The following is a 25,100-nucleotide window of genomic DNA, read 5'->3' as shown; positions in this document are numbered from 1 at the left end:
TAAATCATGAAGAAAGTTAGCGAGCTGAGTTTCACATGTAGCAGAGAAATCTTTACGGAAACTATGTTGTGAAATATGAAAGAAGTCGGTTGAAGCTTCAAAGGCCATGATTTGCGAATTAAGAACATTCTCGATGATTTTGCAAGGTATGCTTCTTAATGATATTGGATAATAAATCAATGGTGACTGCTTACTGCCAGATATATGGATGGGAACAACCTTTCCCACTTTCTAGTCATCGGGTAAGTGGCCTGTTGAAAGAGACTGAAAATACAGAAGACTTAGGTAAGATACTTCTCCTTCTGTATTTGTTTATCTTTCGATGAGTGCGCACTCGTTTCTACCGTTTTATTTTCCATGCGATGCTTAGAAACGTTTCCATAGGTTTTATAGTTCCGACTTTCTCGGCGTAGCGCTTCGTCAATTTTGCTCATATGTTGCTGGCTTAGGGTGATTTGAAAAATGTTTGATTGTTTTAGTCAGTGTCAGGTATTTTATGAAAGATTTTAAAAAGTTTTTTATAGCACGTTTTCATGTGTTCACTGCCCTGTAGAGTCTTGGTGCAATAAAAAGATGAAAAGGAAAAGTTATTGGATAAAATTGAAGTGTACATCTTGGGACTACACAGTTTACATCACGAAGTTTAGACTGTGGCGTTTGTTACATATTAAGTGTTTTATCACGGCTCTCTCTGTGGCACCTCTGCAATAGAAATGTGTTTTGTGCGCATCGTGGTAGCGCCGTTCGGCTTGCCTATAAGTTGGTTTAATGAAACGGCAATAAACAGTTGACAGTCTGCACTCTTTCCTGTCTCCCTTATCGTTTTCCATTAGCTTGCGCAGCAAGTGGAGTTTTCAAGTATGAATCAACTAGTCTGCAAAAAAGTATTGCTTCCTACCTTACGGATGCCAACCATCCAGCACGCTAGATACGATCCTTCCTTACCGCCCAATGTTGCTGAGTCGACAACCATGTCGCAAGCTGCTAAGCACGCGGAACAGTCTCGTTAGCTTACCCGCACCCTCACTACTGCTGATCAGAAACTCAAGAAATGCCACCGCGATAGCGCCAAGCCTCCGCCTATTTATTCCCTGGATGACCTTGCCTGGATTTGATCCCTTCAAACACTCCTGGTCTCTCTATGAAACCCCTGATGGTTAAACGAACATCACCCGTGAAATACGTAGTGAAACTGCTTCTACAGTCCTCTGATTAACGATGTCAATTTCGGGAGACTTTTCCCTTAGACCGCCTAAAACCGTAATACTATTTCTCTATCACCTACTGCCCATGTATTGCCCGCATGTATTTTTTTTCGGAGGGGAGGAAAATGTAGCGAAGAAGATGAGTGATACTTGTAAAGGTCGAGGATACCACTCAGGCGCAGTGGAAGACAACGTTTCGTTGGCTTGCCGCAGAGGCTAATTCCACCATTACCACTTCACTAGTCGTGACTGTTCTTCTGCTTTGTTAAAGATTGCTGCTCCTAAACGTCTTATTAAAAAAATATCTGTTTTCCTTCTCTCATTCTGTCAGTGAAGCAGCGACACACACATATGAGACATAAAAAGCCCCTATTAAAACCTATAGCTTGGTAGTAACGACGTGCGCTACTAGCTGAAGCAATGCGCGGACGAATTAATCGATGCCGGTTAATCTCCACAAATGATTGCGACGCGATAAGTCGTTTAAATGGTCAATAAATGTCCTATTACTTCTAGTGCGTGAAATATGTGACATTTATTTCAAGGATGATTGAAGCAAAAGCCGCTCCAAGCAGATGCGGCTACTCGCAGGGGAAGGGATCCCTCAGGCGACTCGTGGTGACGACGTTTGGGGGAACGTTTGTGACGCGCTTTATGAAGCGTCCCATGTACTTAGGACTGTGGTGCACCAGGTAGAGCGTGAATCGTTCGGCCACTGTCTCCTTGCGATCAGTCTTGTGGACTTTCTTCTGCGCGGGCAAGTCCGAGTGCTTGATGGCCTCGTGGTACGCTCGGAAGTATATCGCCTCACGGGGACCCCAGTGAGCACACGGGAGCAACGACAGGTTCACATCCTGCGTGGTTAACCATGCTTTAGGTAGGAATTTGAAGATACTTTCAAACAACTGAGGTTACGCGCAATATCATGCATCTTCTTTCGGTACGGTTGAGCCACGCGCAACATGGTAAAAATAGAGGAACGCTTGAGTTGGACCTTCAAGGTCAAAAGGTGGTAACGTAATCGGGTCTTGTGTGCATTGCATTTTCAACTGCTAAGGGAGTAACGTATTCGGGCCTGGTATGCATTGCCTTCTGGACTGCTGCCGAAGCAGTTGAGAGGGCAATGCACACTATGACCGATTACATTATTTTGTTTTGTTCCTAAAATCCAAACTCAAGCGTCCCTCTATTATTATGCTGTTTTTATTCATGGATGCATACCAACTGGCTCACACTCGATCACATGGTATAATAAGTCAGATGACGTCATCACATTTCGACTTCGCTTGGTCAAACATGGGCCGATCCCCGAAGCTCGAGGTCACTGCCCAACTCGCAAGACTGTCGGGTACGAAAACCGTGAGAAAACGGCTGTTTGGGCTAGTTGGTTCAATTCCACATTTATAGGGGCTGCAGCACAAGCAAAAAAGTGCTGAAAGAAAGGCAAATTAAAGGAGAGGAAGGGAAGGCAGAGAGGACAACACGAGCGCTGAATACCAACTGACCATTTTTCACAGCACACTTGTTATTATATACAAACAGGCAAAACTCTTTCAACGGTAAACGTGAGCAACGTGACATAGTTCTTGAAGAGTGCCCGATAAAAACGAAGGCACTCTGGCTAACACCTGTGTGAAAGCATGATCTCTTCATACAAAGCCACTGAAGGATGGATCACGTATTTCTCATCAAATGTTTTAATGTTATACGTCTCAGCAATTTCACGTGTTCATTTGTCTATAAGGCGTTCTAGCACACTAACGGCCTGAAATCAAGGCTGGAACCCGCAACTTTTACAGTGCATTACAAGGTTTGAACATAGCCCTTTGCGTAAATCGTTCATGTGCTCTAGGAACCTCATATTTATGCAACGTCCAATTTGACCTAAATAACAATGACAGCGTGTTAAAGGAAGCATGTAGACAACACCAACTGTGAATTCTATCAATTCATTTGTGTGTTTACACGGCACATGTTCAACTCTTTATCGTAATTCCACTTAGGCGTTCATCTGTCAATCTAGAAATCTGGCCTACATTACACGGGGCTGATAATACATCATCCACACCGTATTTTAAGCCCACTTTTTTCAAGCCATCAGATATTTTGTGGAGGTAAGGAATGAGAGCCACTCCTTTTTGCTCTTTTGTTCTTCCTGGCTTCTCTTGCTGTTGTTTGATTTCCTGCAGCAATGTTTTGCACACTGAAGAAAAGAAATGACGTATTTCCAAAACCCCACAGAACGAAATCTGTTAATCTGCGTTCTCAAACTGTCAGCATTTTTATGTAGGCATAAGTTCGATAAGCGAGCACTTGCAGCCGACAAAGCAATCGCTCTCCTGAGCAGTTGAGTGTGTATTCCACTTTGCATTTTGGTGCATTCAGTTCTTCGCGACACTAAAATACTCTCACGTCATAAACAACAGTTAGAGAGTGAGATAATCAAAGCTTCCCCCATCCATGAAAGGGGATAACTGTATCAGTGTATCTACTATCGCACTAAGTGACGCGGAATTCTAATATCTAAGCACCACCTGCACATGTTGATATGAATGATATTCTGCTGTCTGTTCATTTTTTCTTTGCTTTTATATTTGCATGTACCTCCTTAATAGAAAAAATCAGTTGCGAGTCACCACCCGTGTTGTGCCTTTACTTTTCTTCTTGTCTCCTTTCCCGTATGCGCTGTTAAAATCAAGATGAATCCGTACCAACTCGCTCGATTGGAAATTCTCATGCAGTTCATTTTCTTTTGGAATCGTGTACACCTTGGTAAAAAATATTTCACTCACAACCGGGGTGGCTCTTTAATCTATGCAAGCTCTCTTGCGTTGTGTATATGGAGACCTGCCCCACGATACAAATGTGGAATTCAAGTAGAGAAGCAAAAGTTCCATGAAACATCTAACACTAATCTAACTTTCATTGCTGCGGAAAATCAAACAAAAGCAAAAGAAGCCAGGAAGAACACAAATGCAAAAACGAGTAGCTGTCATTACATACTTCCACAATATATCTCATGACTTGAAAAAAGTGGGCTCGAGATACGGTGTGGATATGGTATTATCAGCCCCGTACAAAGTAGGCCAGATTTGCAGGTTGACAGGTGAGCGCCTTAGTGGAATTTAAAAACGTAAATGAATTTATAGAATGCTCCATTGGTTTTGCCTGCACGCTTCCTTTAACGTGCGGTCGTTGGTATATAGGTCAAACTAGACGTTTCATAAATAAAAGGTTGGGATAGCACATGAACGTATATGCAAATGGATAAGTTCAAACCTTGTAATGCACTGTAAAAGTTGCAGATGCCAGCCTCGATTTCAGGCCATCGTTATGCTGAAACGGCATACGGACAAATTAACACGTGAAATTGCCGAGAGGTATCACATTAGGAAATTCGGTGACGAATGCGTGAGCCACCCTTCGGTGGCATTGCATGAAAAAGAGAAGGCGCTTTAGATAGGGGTTAGCCATTTTATCATTAGTGCCTTCGTTTTTATCGGGCACTCCTCCAAAACAATGTCAACTTGTTCACTTTGCTGTCGAAAGATTTCGCCTGCTTGTATATAATAAAATGTGTGCTGCGAAAAATAAAGTCAATTGTTAGTTAGCACTGCTGTTGTCCTCTTTGCATTCGGTTCCTTTTTTTCCGTTTGCCTCACTTTTAGCACTTTTGTGCTTGCGCAACCCTTATTACAACGAAACTGTAACAAACATTCTCGACTCAATCAGGATGTGTTACCATGGAATGCCAGGTCTGAAAGATGCGCTTTTGCCAGATTTTAAGAATTTTATATTGAGAGAAAATGCACCCAAAGACATTTATCTAAAGGTGCAAGTGCAGAACGAAGGCGATTCTATAAAATTATGGCAGACGAAAAGGCACCATCTTTGTTTAGGTGGCCAGATAGGTGGCCAGACCAACAGCACAAACAGCGCGAAAGGAACCAATGGGCACCCACCTCCTTCATAGTGGTGGTAAGCTTTATAGAGTGAACCTTATTCGCGGTATTGGCGCGGCTAGCTGCCACCGCCTGGAGAGGCAGAATAAATGAACCTAGCAATAGAATTTGGTGGCAACCTTGTCATCAGTGAGACCACGAGGACGGTCCAGAATTCCTCGAAGGGACACATCTCTGTTGAGGAGCCGCATACGTCGAATGACAGAGCGCAAAACTTCCAGTTTAACGGAATTACAACGAAGGCTCTTGAATGGAGCTCTGCGCACCTAAAGGAATTTGGCTACGAACAAAGACTCGACCTCCCGTCAAACAACAGTGAGCGTGCTCATAGTGCCTTACATTGTCGTGTGAGAGCAAACCAGCCGCGGCGCAGACGAAAGGGCCGCTTATGTGGGAGACCTCGACAATGGCGAGGTACCCGGAGACCGAGGACAGCATGCCTCCATAACGACAGTCTTCATCAAAATTGAAACAACGCCCTGATCGCGTACCGTAGAATCCTCAGCCATTGCACAAAAACAAGACAACTTTACCCACTACCTCAAAACGCGCTTGACAGGTCTCAGACATCTCACCTGGGGCTTCTGCATGCTCCTACAATAAAAATTTCCGGGCACTAACACCGACTGTGTTCCACGCTCCACCTATCACCCGGCTGTCCGTGGTGCCGGAACGAGACAATTGACTTGGCTGACACACTTTGTAACAGTCCATTCGGTATTTTCTATCGCTATCAGGACAAGAGGCGCTGTACCCTAGGACAACTGGCGGAGCGTTGGCAAGCCATTCTTCTCAGCCCACATCAGTTCACCAACTGTGGGCTGTCCAGCGAGCAAAGACCAGCGCCGAGGAGCTCCATGCGATGTTTCCTGGACGACGGCTTGTGGAGGCCTAGCCCGGACCTTTAATTTCTCGCTGGCTTATTGCAGATTATTACCTACCTCCATAGTTTCTACTAAAAACTCCAAATGCAAAGATAGCTGATACTTTCACTGTTAACCGGTCGCCATGAATAATGTGGTGTAGAAACCGCAAACATATGTTTGAGAGAGCATTGTGAGACGTTCGCAAACAATCTCACAACAATATTATTCATTTCATTAGTCTCTAATTGTACCAGTGCTTATAATGTTCGCGATGACTGTTGCCTTACTTAAATATTTTTTTCCACGTGTAATCTGTGTCATGTGGTTAAAAATTGTCTACACCAACGTTTGCCATAACAGTTAAGTCATCGTTCAAAACTAAAGCGGAGAACGTCCGAAAATCGCGACGCCTACGTGGAACACGCAGTACAGTCAGAGTGAATGCTGGAAGAGTGGCCTAATAGCTACCAGAGCACTTGCGTGACGCTCACTTCGCTAGTATACGTATCATTTATGGTTTATTAGGGAGGCATTCACTATGCCATCCTACGTTATGTTTCGGAGAATCGCGGTACCCGCTATACACTTGCTAGGGATTTCGTGGTACTTTTTATGCTGTGGGTGACGTCGATGACGAATTATGCCTGAAGCTTTTTTCATGGGTAGGAGCATTCAACTACCCACTCGTTAAACAATTCGCATCGTCTGACGCCTGTTTGTTCTTCGACCTTTTGCTGCTCTACAACGCTTCATTACTCATATAACCGCGATTCGCTTTTCGACTAAGGCACGTTGGCAACAGAGTTTCGAAGACCGGCGTGGCTCTGTCGTGGAATACTGGGCTGGCACCCAAGTGACCCGAGTTCAAATCCCATTGCGTCCCTTTCTTTATTTACTTAGTTTTTTTTTATTTGGCGCAATAGTGCTTACGGACAATGCAGGTGGTGGTGGTGGACATCTAGGACCTACGCAACCTTCGTTGTGATCTCATAACAGCTTTTGCTGTAAACGACCCTATACAGGCACTATTTCAGCATAAAATTGGGTTAACATGCAATATGTCGGGAAAAAACAGCGTTTACGTGTAAAATGGCGTTCTAAGCCAGTTATCACTCAAAACAAACTCTTCAAAAGGGGGTCGTTGAATGCTTCGACATATTTAAAAAGTGCTCAGCCAGAATTGATCACATTGAACTTCTTCGTAAGCAAAGAGCACCTAATGCCTTACATGTGCCTAGCGGATACTTCGCTCCTCCGCAGATTGACGACTAATGCCGTGACAAGGGCGTCAAAACTACATAAAAATAATTTATGGCACAGTGGGTATAGTTGCAAGGGTTATTGGCACAATAGCTTCAACTGGTTCCAAAAAGGCCGCTCTTCCAGCTTTCGCTGTGACTGCAGGCCTGCCAGATGTTTACTCTCTCTCTCTCTCTGTGCGCACCTTTATTTGAATATGCTACATATTTTATTATTTTTTGCCCAATACACTGCCCATTGGTGTCACTTCATAAGGACACTTAACGGGGTCATGATATGGTCACCCAACAATTTTCTTGAATGGAAAACGAAGGTATAAGATCAAGTATGCTTGTGCACGTGTGAAAACTGTAAAATACTTCACTCGAACCTAACCAGTAGAAGGCATCGGCTTTAAACTGCGCCCACCACCGGCGACCGCCATTTTGCCACGGTGTGCGTGACTTCACAAGTCTTAAGGAGCAGTGCCATCGTTTTAGGGGCGAAGCTCCTTATGGCGTGGCTTGTGCGTCCCTAGTAGTACGTAACCACCAGTGGCACATACCCGAAATAGCGGTCCTTACGATTTTGACCTCCAAGGTGGTTCCAGTGAGAGATTTCTTCTGTGCGTTGTTGAACAATAAAAGATAGTGCTCAATGCACATGTTAATGGCTGCTAAGGGGGAATGAGAGACAGGAGCATTCGGCCTTTAGGTAACGCGCACGCTGCGATTCCCATTAGCAGCTATTGGCATGTACATTGAGCACGATCTGACAAGAATGGTTTGCTACGCTATACTCGCTGGGTGTAACCTCCTTGGTTTTAGAAAGGTTTAGCGAGCGTTGGGCCGCATAGCCATGAATACAGTGAACTAGTATATACCATGAACTCGAGGTGGTTAAAGGTTGGAAGTAAACCCGAAGCACAAGCCGTAAGAAAGTGTGCATGTGCCACCTCCCATTTAGTTCTTGAAATGTCCGCTGGATGGCGGTGCTTCTATACAGAAAATATATGATGAAAAGGTGCGAGATGGTGGTACTTGGAGTGCTGAATAGATGGACGAACGGACACACAGACAGATGCATGGATGGACGCATGAACGGACGCAGGCGCGGATGCATGGACGAACGCAGGGACGGATGCACAAACAGACGCACGCACGGGCGGGTGGATGGACGCATGGACGGTTACACAGACGTACGCAGGAACGGACGGAAGCAAGAACGAAAGGACGCACGAATGCTTCGCCCCATTCCCCATCATTCACTCCGTGGATATGCTGCCATTTTTCTACAAAACATGTGGTACATTTACGCACTCAAGTTCACGCTGCGCCACTGTGACGTTATAGGTCTCACAAACACCACGACGACTGGCGCTCGAGGCGGTGAGGGCGGCAGCAGCAACCGCGAGCGCACCGACGACGAGAGCAGAAGGCCCCGCAGCCGGTGACTCGCGGCCACCCTCGGAGTCCCGCCATGTGCCGAGCAAGATGTCACCCGTTGTTTTCTCTCTCTGCTGTCCGTCGCTGCCGCGTTTTAGGGGCGTAGCTCTTTATAGCGGCACCCGTTCTTCCCTTGTAGTCGTAGTAGTAGTGGGTAACCAGTCTTACATTTTGACATCCAAGGTGGTGCTGGTGGGAGATTTCTTCTGTGCGTTGTTGAACAATAAAAAATTCGCAGTGTGCGCGTTAACTAAAACCAGAATTCTCTTGTCCCTCATTCCCCATTAGCAGCCATTGTCATGTAGATTGAGCATTATCTGACAAGAAGGGGTTACTACGTTATACTCGCTGGGCGTAACCTGCTTGGTTTTAGAAAGGTTTAGCGAGCATTGGGCCGCAGTGCCATGAATACAGTGAACTAGTATATACCATGAACTCGAGGTGTTTACAGCTAGGAAGTAGACACGAAGCGCAAGCCGTAAGAAAGTGTGCGTGTGCCTCCTCTCGTTCAGTCCTTGAAATGTCCGCTGGATGGCGGTCTTTCTATATGAGGAATATATGATGAAAAGATCCGAGATGGTGGTACTTGGAGTGTTGAATAGATGGACGAACGGACACACAGACAGATGCATGGACGGACGCACGAATGGCGGCACGGAGGGATGGAAGCATGGACGTACGCAGGGGCGGATGCATGGACGAGCGCAGGGACAGACGTACAGATGGACGTGCGGACGCACGAACAGATGCAAGCACGAACGGGCGGATGGACGCACGGACGGAAGCAAGAACGATTGGACGGACGGATGCTTCGCCCCACTCTCATCATTCAATTCGTGGATATGCTGCCATTTTGTTTTACCTAACAGCACCTTCCGCACGTGGCCAATGCGCTCATTGAATAGCGAGTGTTGCTTGCCGCACCGTCCGCACGTGTTAGTGGGTTGCAAGTGTCGCGGCGTGTTGCCGGTGCCATTGTGTTGTCGTCGGCCCTATCATCACCTCACGATTCGGGCATTGGTTCATCGAGCAGCAGAAGCGGAGGTGACGCACTGCACATTTTGTGTTCGACCTAATCGCAACTAGTTCAAGCGACGAAGAACGCGTCCAAGACGGGCCAATCTAAGAACCCAATAACCTCGGCATTGTGGCAGACGTTGCTGACCGCCTTCTGCAAGTATAGGCTTGCTTTAATTCAAGCGTGCCATGCTGACAAGCGAACTGGGGATACGGGGACTGTTCACGCTGCATTCGCGAGCATGTGTTACTTTGCGCAGTGGAATTGTTAAAGCGTGCCGATTTTGGTTTTTACGAACATACATGCCCGCACGACTTTCGATGCTGTACATAATAAACAGGTGGTCGTAACAATGTTGTGCGTTGGGACCATTCTGTTTACATCAGTTGTTGTGTCTGGCATATGTAAACATTAGCCGAAGCGAACAGCATGTCAGTGTGGCGCTAGGGTTACCGACGATATTCATTTTCGCCAAATCATTGTTTGAACTCTGTGTATTAGAGTTGGTTCCGGTGATAAAAAAAAGTAGAATGATGCTTAGACATGGCATTGCCTACGAGGAGTTGAATAAATGAAACAATTTTATTGTGAAATCCGGCTAGTTGCTGGCACAGGCCCGACAGCTCAGGTGGAAGATGGAAGACGTTGTCTCCCTATAGCTTTCTTGACCTGCTGAATAGCCCAGGTTTGGTCTTCTAAATTAAAGCTTAGCAGCAATGTAGGACATCGCTCCCGGTGAGGTTGTGAGGAGACTATTTGCTTCTTGGGACATTCCCAGAGCACGCGGCTAAAAAAGGCCGTTTCCACTCTGCACGTTTTACATATTAGGTCTAAGAAAATTGCTGGAAACATTCTGTGCGCTTGAGCAGAGCTGAGAAAACAATGAGTTTGTAATTTGCGCCAGTGTGTCACCTGTTTTCTATCTAAGTTTGGTTAAGGTCGAGGGAAAAGCCGCCCCGAGTCACGGGGATACTTGGTAAGTTCTGTGTAGCTGAAAAGTCTGTCTTTTGAAACGGGTTTGATTTTCGCAGCATCTCCCGACGGGGGTACCACTTGGGCTGCGCGGTGGGTTAAAACTCGCGACCAGGCATGAACCACCCAGTTCGTGTTGTAGGTGCCAGCGTTTGTGTGTGCCGAGAACCAGATTAGATGTTTACGTTACTCTGAACCCATCAGTTCCTGGCTCTTCGCTAGAATTTTAAGGGCACTTGGCGAAATGCGTTCGCCATCTCTTCAGCTTCTTCAATTTCTGTCGTAACGACAATACAGGCATTAACGCGGTTTGCGGTTGCGTCTACTGTCGCTGCAACATGCACTCCCTTCGTGGAGTACCGGCTCACATCTACAAGCAGAGAGTGTTTACTAGTCCCGTGTGCCTTGAGCAGCGTTTTTGCTCTGTGAGGCCTGCGTTCTGCGTTCTGGGTGGGCTTCATATTTCTAGGAAGTGGGTTTATCAAAATTTTAGAGTGTATGTGGGCGGGAATGTTTCATTTCTCGCCATGCTGAACGTAGTATGTGATACCCAGTTTCGTTATGTTTCTGCCCGTTTTCGTTTCTACGGCCTTTATAAATATGAGACGCGCTGGGCTCCGGCAATTTCCTATAGCGTGTTGTGACCTTCTAGTTGCAGGAGTAGTTCTGTGTTTGCATACTCCGGGACGCCTAGGGCTTGTTTGTACACTTTCTTCATAAGGGCGCTAATTTTGTTGATCTATGCGGTGTGCCAATAGTGGAGAGCTGCTACGTATGCAACATGGCTAATTACAAACGCTTATACTAGGCGCATGACGCTGGCCTCGTCCATGCCTCCGAGTTTGTAATCCTGCGCACTAACTTCATCGTGTGGGCGACCTTAGTTTGTAGTTTGTAGACGGTTCATCCATTGGTTTCCTTGGACTCAATGATCAATCCAAGGACTCGCATTTGCTGAACCATGGGTAAAATTTTGCCATCAGCCATGCTGAATATAAGCTCTTCGTACTCGCGACTACCTGCGTATGACTTTGGCGGCCTACCTCTAATCGTGAGTCTATATAGAAGGAGCTCCGACTATTCTGGTGAAGATAAAAGGCCCACAGCTTCTAGGTATCTCTTGACCATGGCTACGGCTTCTTGAGGCATCTGCTTTATGTAGCCGTCACTACTGGGGCTATCGAGATGGCGATATCTGCCCAGATGAAATAATGAACTCCTGGAATTTTATCAAGTTTTTTAGGTAGACCTACCATAATCAAATTAAAAACCATTGGCACAATCATGGAGCCCTGTGGTGTAACGGTGCTGCCCAACTCGTAGAGTTCTGATTTAACAATGCCTATGATGATCCTCAATTTCCTGCTGAACAGAAAGTGTTTGACATAGTCGTACGCTTTCTCTCCCATGTTTAGACTAGAAATCAGAGCTAGAGGTGCGCTATGCTGCGTTGGTAAATGCTTTTCAATGGCGTTATCACAGATCCAGTCCAAGGTTGGCCTAAGTGTATCTGGATTTTTGGTCGAGTACTTGGTGTAAACTTCATTTGCAGCATGGCGTCCTGTGTAGACAAGTGCCGTGTAAAACCTAGCATTGTATCTGGGTAGAGACCGCCATCTTTTAGGTAGTTGTTTACTCTAAGGAGGAAGGCGTGCTCTATTAGCTTTCCCACGAACCACGTGAGCGAGATCAGCCTGATGTTCATTTTGTTGATTGATTTGCTTGGTTTAGGATTTAAGGTTGTTGTGGCTTCTTTCTATGACTCGGGTATTTCGCCGCTGGTTCAGCACTCGTTTATATACTCAGTTAAGAATTCTATAGAGTTCTTGTCCAGCTTTTGGAGCATGCGGTTGGTTACAGCGTCTGGCCCCGATGCCGATTTAAGAGTTAATTTGTGAAACACCACTCTTATCTTTGACGTGGTGAATTTATGGTCTAGCCTTGGATTGGCATCACCCGAGTAATCTGGGTGTCACACAGGTGGGGTCTGTGCAACGTATAGCGCCTTTATATCCTCGATTAACTGCTCCTCGTTTTCTTTGTGACTGTATGCTAATTTTTGATTGGTGTGCCTCGGTTACGTTTTGGTATTTGTCAGGTCTAAAAGTAATTGATGCAACTTCCCCGTTTGGGAAGCTCCGAGCTGCCTACCCATGTATATTGTTGCTCTTTTAGTTGCCCGCAATAAGCCTCAACGTCCCTGTTCAGTTGCGCGATCTTTTTTCGCAACCCTCTTTGGTGTCTCTGCGTCCCCAATCTCGTTTGAAATGATTCTTTCGCCTGCAATAGGGGTATAAGGTAACTGTCTTGCCTGTCGATAGGATGGTCTGTCTGCACTTCTTGCGTGGCCTGCCGGGAGCTTCTTATTACGTTTTCACACCAGCTCTTTTTGTTTAATGTGGGCGGGGAAGACCACTGTAGCCTTGTCTCTCTGAATTTTTACCAGTGAACAAGCCATTTCGTTTGATTGAATGAGCGAGTTGCGTCGTTCTCACGTGGTATGGTTGTCACGAGAATTTTATGTTCACTACACATGTTGTCAAAAGTGTTAGGCCACGTCGCTCCCGAGGCGTTTTTAGTCATAGATCCGGCGTCGTGTCCCTTTTGGCAATCGTACCTATGCGCGTGTGTGCACTGGGCTCAGTGATTAACGTGAAGTTCTTGTTTTGTATGCTTTGCAATGGATATTTGCCTTTGGGGGAGGTGAAGCTGTAGCTCGAAGATTTGTGTGGAGCACTGAAATCTCGGCCCACTAAATGTGGAGCGTCTCCCGCCACCACAACCACTTTCCTTGAAAGATTATGGAATTTTCGTCGCCTATTTGACGGGTTGCAATATACGTTTCCTATAAAAATACTTGTCTGCCTTGAATTTCAAGGAATCACTTTTGTCAATATGTGATAATAGGTTTTGATCATTATTTCTTTTCTAACTAATGTCGTCAGAATTCTATCGCTGTCGCCCGTCCGGTACCTATGGATTGGTAACCCGCCAGTTTGTCAAGGCCATGCGTTCCCTGGAGCAAAAGAGGATCCGGCTCATGGCCCTGTTTAATACATTGTTGGAGAACGTATCTTTCCGTCCCATATTCTCTACAATTGCATTGCCAGTTTTTAAACTGTCCCTTACCTGGTCTGCCCATACCTTAATTTGCGTGTGACGGAGGGATAAATATAGCTTGCCGTAGAATAGCTATCGGTGTTGCCGCGTTTGGATTATCTGAGGAGTGCAGTTGTTGTTGTTGTAAAGTGGATCCTGCATGTACCGTACGTGTTGTTGTCATTGCGTTATTGGTACATCATTCCATTTTTTTACTGTGGTGGTGAGTGCTGCATTATAAATGGAGGCCTTGGTGATGGCCTCGACTAATTATTGGATCGTTGCTAGTATTTCATCTACCTTCCCCACAACAGTATCTAATCTTTCGTGTTAAGCGAGAACTTTCTTGCAGACTTGCGATTCCACGGTCTTGTGACTATTGGCATCTCGTTTTGAGCGGGGGTGGGGGAGGGGTGTTATCTCCGCGCAATCATCACCTATCAGAATTTTACTATTCGCCACCGTGGTAGGAGTGGATTTTACGGGTTTCCCTGTGATACGCTCTCTCGAAAACTGCTCAATTTTAGCAATATCCGTGCTATAGGCTGTGTCATTTGGCTATTTTTTAGCTTTTCGAGTTCTTTGTTAGTGTGCTCAATTGACTACCCAGTCTCCACAGGTCGCAACCCGCGTACTGGGCGGGTCCCAACCCAGGTCGCAACCCGCCCAGCACACCGTGTATTGCGAATGCTTTGACTTCAATTTGGACCTGGACCATGATCTGACAGGGGTGGAGCCTCTAGAGGTGGACCCCGTTCCTCGTCGTCCTCTTGATCTCAATATTGACCTCGAGCTCGATTTTTCCTTTGCTTAAGAAGTCGCTTGTCTCTGGTTTTTTTGTGTCTTGGCCCACTGTGTTTACTTGACGATGAAGGGTTTTTTATAGTTGGCTCTGCAGTTTCTGCCCACTGTGGCATGATCTTTGCCGCACATGCAGCATTTGAGTTAGCACGTGTGGTGTCTGTGTGCATTGAAGACATCGAACACAGGGCAGAGTCTATCCGTCGGGTTGGGGCAGACATCGTCACTGTGGCCGATCCTGTTACACTGTCTGCAAAAGTCCATTTGTTTATAATAGAGCACACAGTGTGTAATGACCCCTGCGTAGCACACGGTAGTCGGGACGCTGTTGCCACTGCAGAGCACTCTGACATTCGTGGTGTTAACCAACCTCTTTGCAGTGAAAACCATGAGGTTTCTAGCTGTAACAAGAGCGATATAGTAGTTCCTGGCATTTCCTCCTGAGGAATTCCTCTGACGAGACGACTCCCTTGGGTATATCCTCGGGTGCTGTCTCGTACGCCGCCACGTCGTGCACCATGTCTCTGAAGTTTATCTGCTGATTCGTCTGTACTAGTTAGCCCATTCCGGATCAGGAGTGCTCACCACTAAGATGTTTTGAATCTCGTTAGGACAGATGGTGTCGTGCTATCTGTTCTTGAACGGTGTACCAGCTGCTTCGTAGATGCACCTGTTGACTTCCATCGGGCCGAGCTGAGCCACGCACAGTCCTCTTCTGGGTCTAGAAGCCACGTTTAGGTAGCTTAGGCATCCTCCTCCTCGTCTCAATTCGGCTGAGCAGTCTATCTCGGGTTTCACTCCGAGTATTGCTCATAAGTCACGCGTCAGCGTTGGTGCCATCGCGTTCGCCACCGACGCCGCGTTTTTTTTTCTTTGTCTTCGCCCCGACTGCGTCGCCTTTTGACAGTGTGTGTCATTCCTTGTCATCAGCCGATTTGTCACGATTTCCCTCTTGAACGATATTGCTTGCCCCGGCGTCGTCACCAGACACTCCGGCTGCTGGCGAGACCGGCTCCATGGCGTTTATTGCCGCCCTGCACGTCGGAAAAACCGGCTTGGTCTCGCGCCTCACCCTGGAGCACGACGCGCAAAAAAGGGGCCGCGAAGTGGTAAAAAAAGGGGGGTCGGCCCACCTGGATGTTGGTATCCGCTGATTTCTGGTGATGAGGCGGTTTTGTTGAGGCCAGATTTATGTGGGTACGTGGTGATTGTCGCTGCTAAACCATTTGTAGACAAAGGAGACGACGTGACATGCGTCCACACCCTTCCTCACTACAGCGTCTCCCTACAACGAGTTTCAATAAATATTTATCGGTTGTGGCAAACGTCATTCGCTTTGCACATTCACAGGACACTTTTTCACGTCAGACACATTGACGAAAATTGTATCTGGTACTCAGCACGCACAGGAACAATCAATTGGCTTTCTAACTAGATAGCGCCTCGTAGTCTGCTAAATATGCGATATGTCATCGCTGTGATAAAAAAGATTTAAAAAAAGATATACTGATTCGAACAACTGAATGGGTCACTGTTGTAACAAACACAAGCTAATTTGCTGCGGCAGCTGCTCTGAGGTGCCGCCGCCACTCGTTTCCCCGTCTCTCCCGTCCCCGCCCCGTCGCGCTGCAGCGGCCGCAACTGGCCATACGGCTGACACGCACTCTCCCATAGAAAACCGCTCGACGCTGCAGGCCTTACCATGCGCTTTTCCATCCAGCAGTCATTCCAGGAGACTGTGAGAGGCACTCATTCACTGCGCACCCAGGCATAGTGCGCGCAGCAGCCAATCGCACAGTAGCACCGCAGTGCCGTCTAAAAAATCTTCACTCAACTGTAGTTTGCACATGGATGGATGCTATGAGCATACCCTTTAAAACGAAGAGGTGACACTTGTGCTATCAGGCACGAAAGAAAAAAAAATTAAAATAAAACTTTCTTTTTATGTTGGCCTAACGCCTTGTGTACTTCAAATAAAACTATCCTATTATAACAAAAAAATGTAAATTTCTGTTCTATCTTTCTGCCTCTTCAGGCGGAATAACCCCGATTCCCCACTATTTCTGTCTTTTATCTCTACTTTTCTGCCATCAATACTCTAACCGTCTTTTACTTGCTTCTATCGCAGACGTCTTCAGCTCTCCATGTTAGTCCCTGAAAACCAAAGCCCCATGTAGGCTTGATTGATTGATTTGTGGGGTTTAACGTCCCAAAACCACCATTTGATTATGAGAGACGCCGTAGTGGAGGGCTCCGGAAATTTTGACCACCTAGGGTTCTTTAACGTGCACCCAATTCTGAGCCCACGGGCCTACAACATTTCCGCCTCCATCGGAAATGCAGCCGCCGCAGCCGGGATTTGAACCCGCGACCTGCGGGTCAGCAGCCGAGTACCTTAGCCTCTAGACCACCGCGGCGGGGGCCCCATGTAGGCTTGTACCCACACGTATACCTGGACGAATCTCACCGCATTCATATATAACATGTTTCATCATTTCCTTAGCTCTCCCACAGCGTGTACATTTTTCAGTTTTTCTTTTCAGCTTCAGTTTTTATTAGTTACAAAGCATTGATTACATAACACTTGTATACAGATAAAGGTGCATGAGTGTAAATACTGAAAACAGCACCCTCAGTTAAAAGCTAAAGCAAAAGTGAACAGAAAACAATTGGCCGAAGATTAGCAGGTGATGATTGGAAACTCGTACAAGGCAAAACAAGCTGGAACATGAACGAATGAAAAAAAGAAAACTATAACAAAACGAAAGTCACATTGCGAAAATACCATAAAAAGCAATGCAATGGAAAGTCAATTACGAAGAACAGAAGTAATACAAAATAAACATATAAAATATTACCCTCAAAATAAAGAAGAAATTAAAGTTCCACCCAGGAAACATAAGTACACAAAATAAATAAGGAAAAGTGGAAAAAATTTATTCCTCTTTTCATTGAATCTTGCTTTATGACTACACGTCTAAGGGAACACAATTTTGATTCGAACAGTAAAGCGCTTCACCTTGTATTATCATAAAACCTCTTGCGCATTATTTTTGTTCTTTCACTTTCGATAGGTACTCAGAGCCAGCCTTTTTTAGTCCCTGATATTCAATAAATCGTCCTCACCTCTCAAACATTTCGCCTAATGATCCTTTCTGTCACTTCACCTACACTACGAGCCATATATTTACTGGTGAACCTCCTAGTTCTTTTCCTCCTGTTTGTGTCCACGCTCTTTCTATAGAAATACGTGTACACTTTCCCGGAACATCTACTCTCCTAATTTTTGTAAGCCTCTCTTCAAATCTCTTTTTGCTCTGAGCTTCCCTTACTTTAACGCCTGTCCATCTCATATCCCCCTTTACAGCCGCATTCGTCGTCTTCCCGTGAGCGCCCAAAGCAAGGCGGCCCACATTTCATTAATTTGCATTCATTCCTGATTGCGCGCTTGACTTCATGCACACCACTGAGTTCCCAAATGTAAGTCCTGGAATCATTACGCCTTTTCCTAGAACTTGAAGCACTTCGAACCTATTGTATGCCCATAACGCTCTGTGGTTCATTATTGCTGCATTCCTCTTTCCATTTGCTGCCGGTATTTTTTCATGTACCTTCATGTATCTATCTGCCTCACTAACCCATACTCCGAGGTACATGTACTGGCTTACCCATGGAATTTTTTGGCACTGTATTGAGATCGCATGGTTTTCATGTTAATTGAATAACATCAATCCAGAATTTGTTGCCCTAAATTTTAGTCCTAGAGCCTCGCTTTTCCTTCCACGTATATGAGCCAGCCACTGTGTATCGCCTTGACTGTCCGCAAACAGGCCAATATCGTCGGCATAAAATAGACCTGCAAGCTTCCACTCAGCCATCGCGCCAGCCTGTGTGTATGACAGACTGATCCCAATGTTGCTACATTCTAGCGCTTTTAGCATCCTCACCATGTACAACATGCATACCATACGGAACAAAGAACATACCTATCTCAGCCCTTTGTTCATTTCAACGTTTTCATTGCTACCTATTCCTTCCTATTCTATGCAAACTCTATTTTCTCGGCGTATTTATCTCAAAGACTGCATTCAGTCGTCATCCATGACAACTTTTTTCAATATGTGCGGCGAAATTTCTAAATAATGCTGTCATACGCCCCAGTGATGTCCAATTAAGCTACGTATAAGGGCCTGTTTTCTATTTTAGATATTTCTATACCATCAATAAGAACAAATGGGCTATTGTCTGACCACCTGCCAATATTTAATATATACTGAACTTCTCCTAAAATATCATTTCACCCTGCCCACGTTTCTATTCTTAATCTTACTGCCTGCATCGCCAACCTCCATAGCACAGATGTAATTGTTGGTGGTCTATACAAGCGAATCTTAACATTTTCTCTCTTGCCTTTATAGATTAAGTTTATTCTATATTACCACCACGTGTCTAGTGCTTCCTTCTCCTGTAACAAGTTTTCTACGACTTTCAGTAGCGCTTCTTTAGTGCAATGTCGTAGTTTATTATGCCCAGAGTAGTGCCCAGAGTAGTGCCCAGAGTATTATGCCCAGAGTATTAGGCCCAGAGTAGTGCACTCAAGAAATTTCCTACGGCCTTCTTTCAATAGAAATGCTCAAGTACTGCAACTTCTTCGGTAGTACTTCTTTTGATACTCTTACAGACTGGAGAAGTACCCTGGACAACGAATCTGCTGTTACCTTACGGATATAGCCCAGGGCTTCGTACCCTTCCAACGTATTCCCTCCTTCATCTACCATAATTGTTCCATTGTGATATAATTCCTGCCTAGCGTTTTAATGTGATGCCAAAATATTCTAGGCGCGACATTCTCCATTTCTAGAAAGTCTGTCAATCAGCGTTAACTTTCGCCTTTTAGTTTTGCCTTGACAAAATTCTGCACAATGTTTTTTTCTATATATATATTTGCCATATTTGGTTGAATTCTTCCTGCGGCCACTTTTTCCTGTTTGTCTGCCTGTGCTCCCGTGATGCCTCACGTGTCTTTTCTATCGCTTTTCAGATTTTTCTGTCCTACCAACTTTGTCGTTTTCTTTTTTCTTTCCAGAAATATTTTTCTTCTTCTCACACTTCTCTCGAAATTACATGGAACAGCTTACTATATTTTTAGGGTTTACCCTGTAGTTTTTCTACTCCGTCATCGACTCTTGCAGCTATATTTGCAATATAAGTGTCACCTAAATATGAGCTTCCAAACTTTGACTCTACGCTCTTATTTTCAATATTATATTCCATTTGTAATGTTATGGGTTTATGGTCACTACCCAAGCTGTTATTCCCTTCCTCGTTTATTGTCATCTCTAAGTTTTTCATAGATTTCCTCTGGCGTAAAACTCTAATCAATGCTCGATTGCTTGTGTGCGACTTTTCTTGCAATCTGCCCCCCACACTTGGGCCCCAAATTAACAATTCCAAGACTATGCTGCGCGCAGAGACCCAGCATAAACTGTCATTGATGTCTGAATGTCCGTGAAGGTTCTGTATGCCAGCGCTCATATTCCCTAGAAGGAATATTTCAACCCTATGACCAACTTCTTTGACATTGCGGCGTATGCAATTAACTATCTCCGAATTCTTTTCTTTTCAGATGTTTCCTGTCCACAAGTAAGGTACACCTAGCCACGTTGTCTTTCCCCCTACTGTGCCCGAAACCCGCAGGTGTTATGAACACGTTCGATTCACTTTATCTCATTTGGCTTTGCTATGAATTAGCATTCCGACACCCTCTCCTTTCCATTCTGATATGCTCTTGTTGCATCCTTCCCAAATATAATTCAGAATCTTTTGTGGCTCCAAGTCTCTAAGGTGTGTTTCTGTAACCGCATACCCACCTATCTGGTCCTTGTTGAATTACTCCTCAATCTCTATTAGTTATGCCTTTTTCTCTGCGACCCTGCATGCTAATGTAACTAATTCCAAGACGCACCATCTTTCTTCCTTTACTATTTCTCTGGTTTTTCTTATACTTTCTGTCTAAGTGCCCCTGTTGGAAAGTGACGTCAGCCCTATCGAACTCATCTGCAAGCGCTAGTGGCGCATGCCTTTGTGCTTGCTATCTTGCCCTTGACCCCCCTCTCCCCTCCCCCTTTTCGTTGCCTTACATAGATACACACACACACACACACACACACACACACACACACACACACACACACACACACACACACACACACACACACACACACACACACACACACACACACACACACACACACACACACACACACACACACACACACACATACATACATACATACATACATACATACATACATACATACATACATACATACATACATACATACATACATACATACATACATACATACATACATACATACATACATACACACATACATACACTTCCAAGTGGGAAGAATAAACGATTCTGTTTTTGTTTGTCAATTGGATGCCATACTATTCAGTACACGATCATGCGCGTCCACGCGTTATAACAGTGGCGACGAAGAACGCAGAAGCGGAAGATGAATTCAGCCTTCAGCTGGCAGTTAAGCAGGAATAAATGACTGCGGGGACACCGACCATGGCTCATCACCAAATACTGGAGTTCGACGACCAGGGTGACCACTGGAAGGCCTGCATTACGAAGGCCGAAGCATAATTCGAGGCAAGTGGCGTCAGCAACGCGACGAAGAAGCGAGCGTTGCTTGTCACTGCGCTAAGTACTCGCACAGTGCAAGTGCTCGCAGGGAAATTTGCGCCCAGGAAGCCTTATTCGCTGACGTATGAAGAAGCAGTAACAGTCTTGGACGAATACTTTGACCCTGAGCGTCACGAGATAACTGAATTTTTCCACTACTTCAAGCGCTGCCAATTGGAGGGCGAGCCCATTCATCAGTTCATCGTTGAAATTTGCCAGATAGCTGCAACTTCGCTAGCATGCTAGAAAGAATGCTTCGCGACAAAATTGTTTGCGGAGTCATGTAAAGCTCCCTGCAGAAGCAGCTCTTAGCGAAAACAGACTTAACATTGGCAGAGGCCGATGCAATAGCCATGTCGGCTGAAGCATCTGAAAATGACGCGAAACAGATGTCCGCCGACTTTGCCCCCGTGCTGAAGGTCATGCACGACAAGCTTTTGCAGATGAAACGGTGTTAGAATGCGTACGTTGCGGAAGTAAGAAGCACAACAGCAATGCTTGCGGCTGGGTGAAAGCGAGGTGTTATTGATCCCGTGGTTACGGTCATTTTGCGAAGATGTGCCGAAGCGGCGTGAGAAGAGTACGATCAAAAAAAGCCGCCATATCCACGAAGTGAAGGATGATGAGTGGGCGAAGCTCCGGAGGTAAACTTGGTAAACCATGAATCCTCCGTACATTTTGCCCACTCGATTTTATTGCAACGCTCCCCCTAGCGTACGTCGCTGCACTATATCGAACGATGACACGCGCCATATGTGGCATCATTCCTAATTTATAACACCTCGCATCTTTCATAATCAACTACACGTACCGCCATCTAGTTTATAACATCTTGCATCTTTTGGACGGACGGACGGACGGATGGACGGATGGATGGATAGACGGACGGACGGATGGACGGACGGACGGATGGACGGACGGACGGACGGACGGACGAACGGATGGACGGATGGATGGATGGACGGACGAACGGACGGACGGACGGACGGACGGATGGATGGATGGACGGATGGACGGACGGACGAACGGATGGACGGATGGATGGACGGACGGACGGACGGACGGACGGACGGACGGACGGACGGATGGATGGATGGATGGATGGATGGATGGATGGATGGATGGATGGATGGACGGACGGATGGATGGATGGACGGACGGATGGACGGATGGATATGGCTGTACCCTTTAGATCGGGCGGTGGATAGCGTAATACTTAGAACTGAACGAGAGGTGGCTACATACAGGGGACGCACAGCCCACGCCTTAAGGAGCTTCGCTCCTAAAACTCGTTCACAAACCAGGCAAGGAGAAGCGTTTGCAGTTACCACGAATGAAATGGGGGAAACTACTGAAGATGGGCGCATTTGGACATAACTGCACCCTTCGAAGGTCAGCTACAGCCCCTTACACGCCGTACGCTTACATGAGGTGGTATTGACGTACCTATGATTGTGGACACAGGTTCACCTGTCTGCGTCGTGGCTAGAGCTATGTCCGAGAACCACCGGGAACAGTGGCCTCCGCTCCGTTAAAACAATCCAGCATCCTACTCTCATGTTATCTCGGAAAACTGCCTGTGTTAGGGGAACTGATAGTGACTGTGCCGTACAATGACCAGAATGTTAAATTCTCCTTGATAGTGCAGAACTGTTCCGGTTCGAGCCTCCGTGGACGAGATTGTATTGCAAAGCTCAGCAATGCAGGATCATCTGTGCTCAACGTATTCACACAGCCAGAGCTTCGGGCCGATGGCCGCCGGACTGCGGCCATGGACACCGTCATTGCGGAGTTCAAAAACGTTTTCAGCACCGACCTGGGCCTCATTGCTGGACCCCCGACCCACCTGAAGCTGAAACAAGGAACCACGCCAAAGTTTTGTAAGGCTCGTTCACTTCCTTTTGCGTTGCGCGACAAAGTTTCCATAAAAATTGGCCCGATTCTACACGTTACACTGTAATTGTTGTCGAAAAACGATAGTCTTGCGTCTGGAGAGAGTGAACAAAACGTTTATTTTATGTTCTGCGCAAGAGAATCGTTGAATGGTATTCTGAAGGCGCTGCGTTAGAGTGACTCGGGCGTGTAATGGAAGCGAACAAGCGCATCCAGACATGTTATACACGAGCGCCATCTGGCAATTATCTTCAAAAACGAAGGCATGCGTGACCGCGGAGATAGATGCGCGCCAGTCACCTAGGTGATAAGGTGTAGAATGCAAAGCAACGGGCAAGTGCAACCACCGTGCCGTTGTAGCAAAGCGTTGTAAATACCTTCTTGAACATCGCGTAGAACTGCCAGCGCAGCGCGTTAAATGCTATAGTCCTTAGAGTTAGTGTGCGTGCCTGTTTTAGTGTAAAGGCAGATATACAAAACATAGACATGTTGTTGTGGCGCGTCAGATATGCGTGATATTTGCTTTTTTAATTGACAGTCGCACAACTATGAATGCTAAACCTTGAGCAATATTGGTGGGTGCTGCGGATGGGGTTGGCCGTTCGATGCCGTTTCGGGTGTTGTTAGAACAGACAAAGAGACAAATGTACATACAGACAGGCAGACAAAAATTTTTTGATATGTGGGGTTTAACGTCCCAAAACCACCATATGATTATGAGAGACGCCGTAGTGGAGGGCTCCGGAAATTTCGACCACCTGGCGTTCTTTAACGTTCACCCAAATCTGAGCACACGGGCCTACAACATTTCCGCCTTCATCGGAAATGCAGCCGCCGCAGCAGAGATTCCAACCCGCGACCTGCGGGTCAGCAGCCGAGTACCTTAGCCACTAGACCAACGCGGCGAGGCGACGAAATTTTTTTTTCGTCGAAGATCTCCAAGAAAGACTGTTGTCTTTAAAATTGACCGGCTGGTGTCACTTCGGGCACTGTCACCGGTAACGCATGGCGAGTTGGCTACCCTCATTGCGCATGTACTGAAAAGAACGGTACCCTCAGGATATGTGCTGATTTCAAGCTGACCTTGAATCCTGTCTGTGAATTGGAACACTATTCTTTACCAGCCATAGATGATATTTTTGCATGCGTTAATGGTGGCGACATCTCCAGTACGCTAGCTTTAAGAGATGCCTATAACCAAGTGCCCCTAGACGAGAAATCAAAACAATTGTGCGTTATAAGCACAGCGCGCATTATTCTGCTTTAACCGACTGCTCTTCAGCATAGCTTCCGCACCTGATATCTTCCAGCGGAAGATAGAACCATTCTACAGGGTTTGACAGGTATTCAAGCTTACCTCAATGACGTCTTGGTGTCACAAAAACATGGCACTATCGACAGGTTACGATGAATACTGCAGCGTTTCCGGGAGCACGGAGTAAAGCTCCGGCTCGACACGTGTACTTTTCAACCGAAGTCCCTGACGTATTTCGGCCATCAGATTGATCGTGAGGGACTGCGCCCAATAGAGAGAAACGTAGAGGCAATTGCGCAAGCCCCCGACCCACAGAATGTCCAGCAGTTACGGGCCTTTCTGGGCATTCTTACATTTTATTCGAAGTTCATGCCGAATATGTCATCCTTGCTGGCACCACTGCAGAAGTTATTAGTGAGCAACACATCTTGGTTCTGGGGCTAGGAGCAAGACGCAGCTTTCCGTAAGGCGAAAGAGTGCCAGAAAATGCAGCTATGCTTGCACACAATGATCCCAAGAGACCCCTCAATTCGGAAGGTGACGCCTCGCAAGAGGGAATAGGGGCCGTGCTTTTCTATACATTCAGAAAAATAAAAAAAAACATCGGTTTCTGATCTAAGACTTTGACAAAGGCGGAAAAGAATT

At 46.0% G+C, this 25,100-nt stretch overlaps 1 protein-coding gene across 1 annotated transcript in view; it reads right to left on the bottom strand.

Annotated features, from left to right (window-relative positions):
- Window positions 1-1,715: 1,715 nt before the first annotated feature.
- Window positions 1,716-25,100, bottom strand: part of LOC142783802 (sodium-dependent nutrient amino acid transporter 1-like) — a 441,630-nt gene continuing 418,245 nt past the window's right edge. The window contains exon 9 of the mRNA XM_075882414.1: window positions 1,716-2,059. Within this exon, the coding sequence (XP_075738529.1) occupies window positions 1,787-2,059 (273 nt within the window). The 3' untranslated portion in view covers window positions 1,716-1,786. The remainder of the gene's footprint in view (window positions 2,060-25,100) is intronic.

The sequence above is a fragment of the Rhipicephalus microplus genome, unplaced genomic scaffold (assembly GCF_043290135.1).
Source record: "Rhipicephalus microplus isolate Deutch F79 unplaced genomic scaffold, USDA_Rmic scaffold_12, whole genome shotgun sequence".
NCBI classification, from domain to species: domain Eukaryota; kingdom Metazoa; phylum Arthropoda; class Arachnida; order Ixodida; family Ixodidae; genus Rhipicephalus; species Rhipicephalus microplus.
Note: the sequence above shows the minus strand (reverse complement) of the source record. Positions and strands in the feature narration are given on the sequence as shown.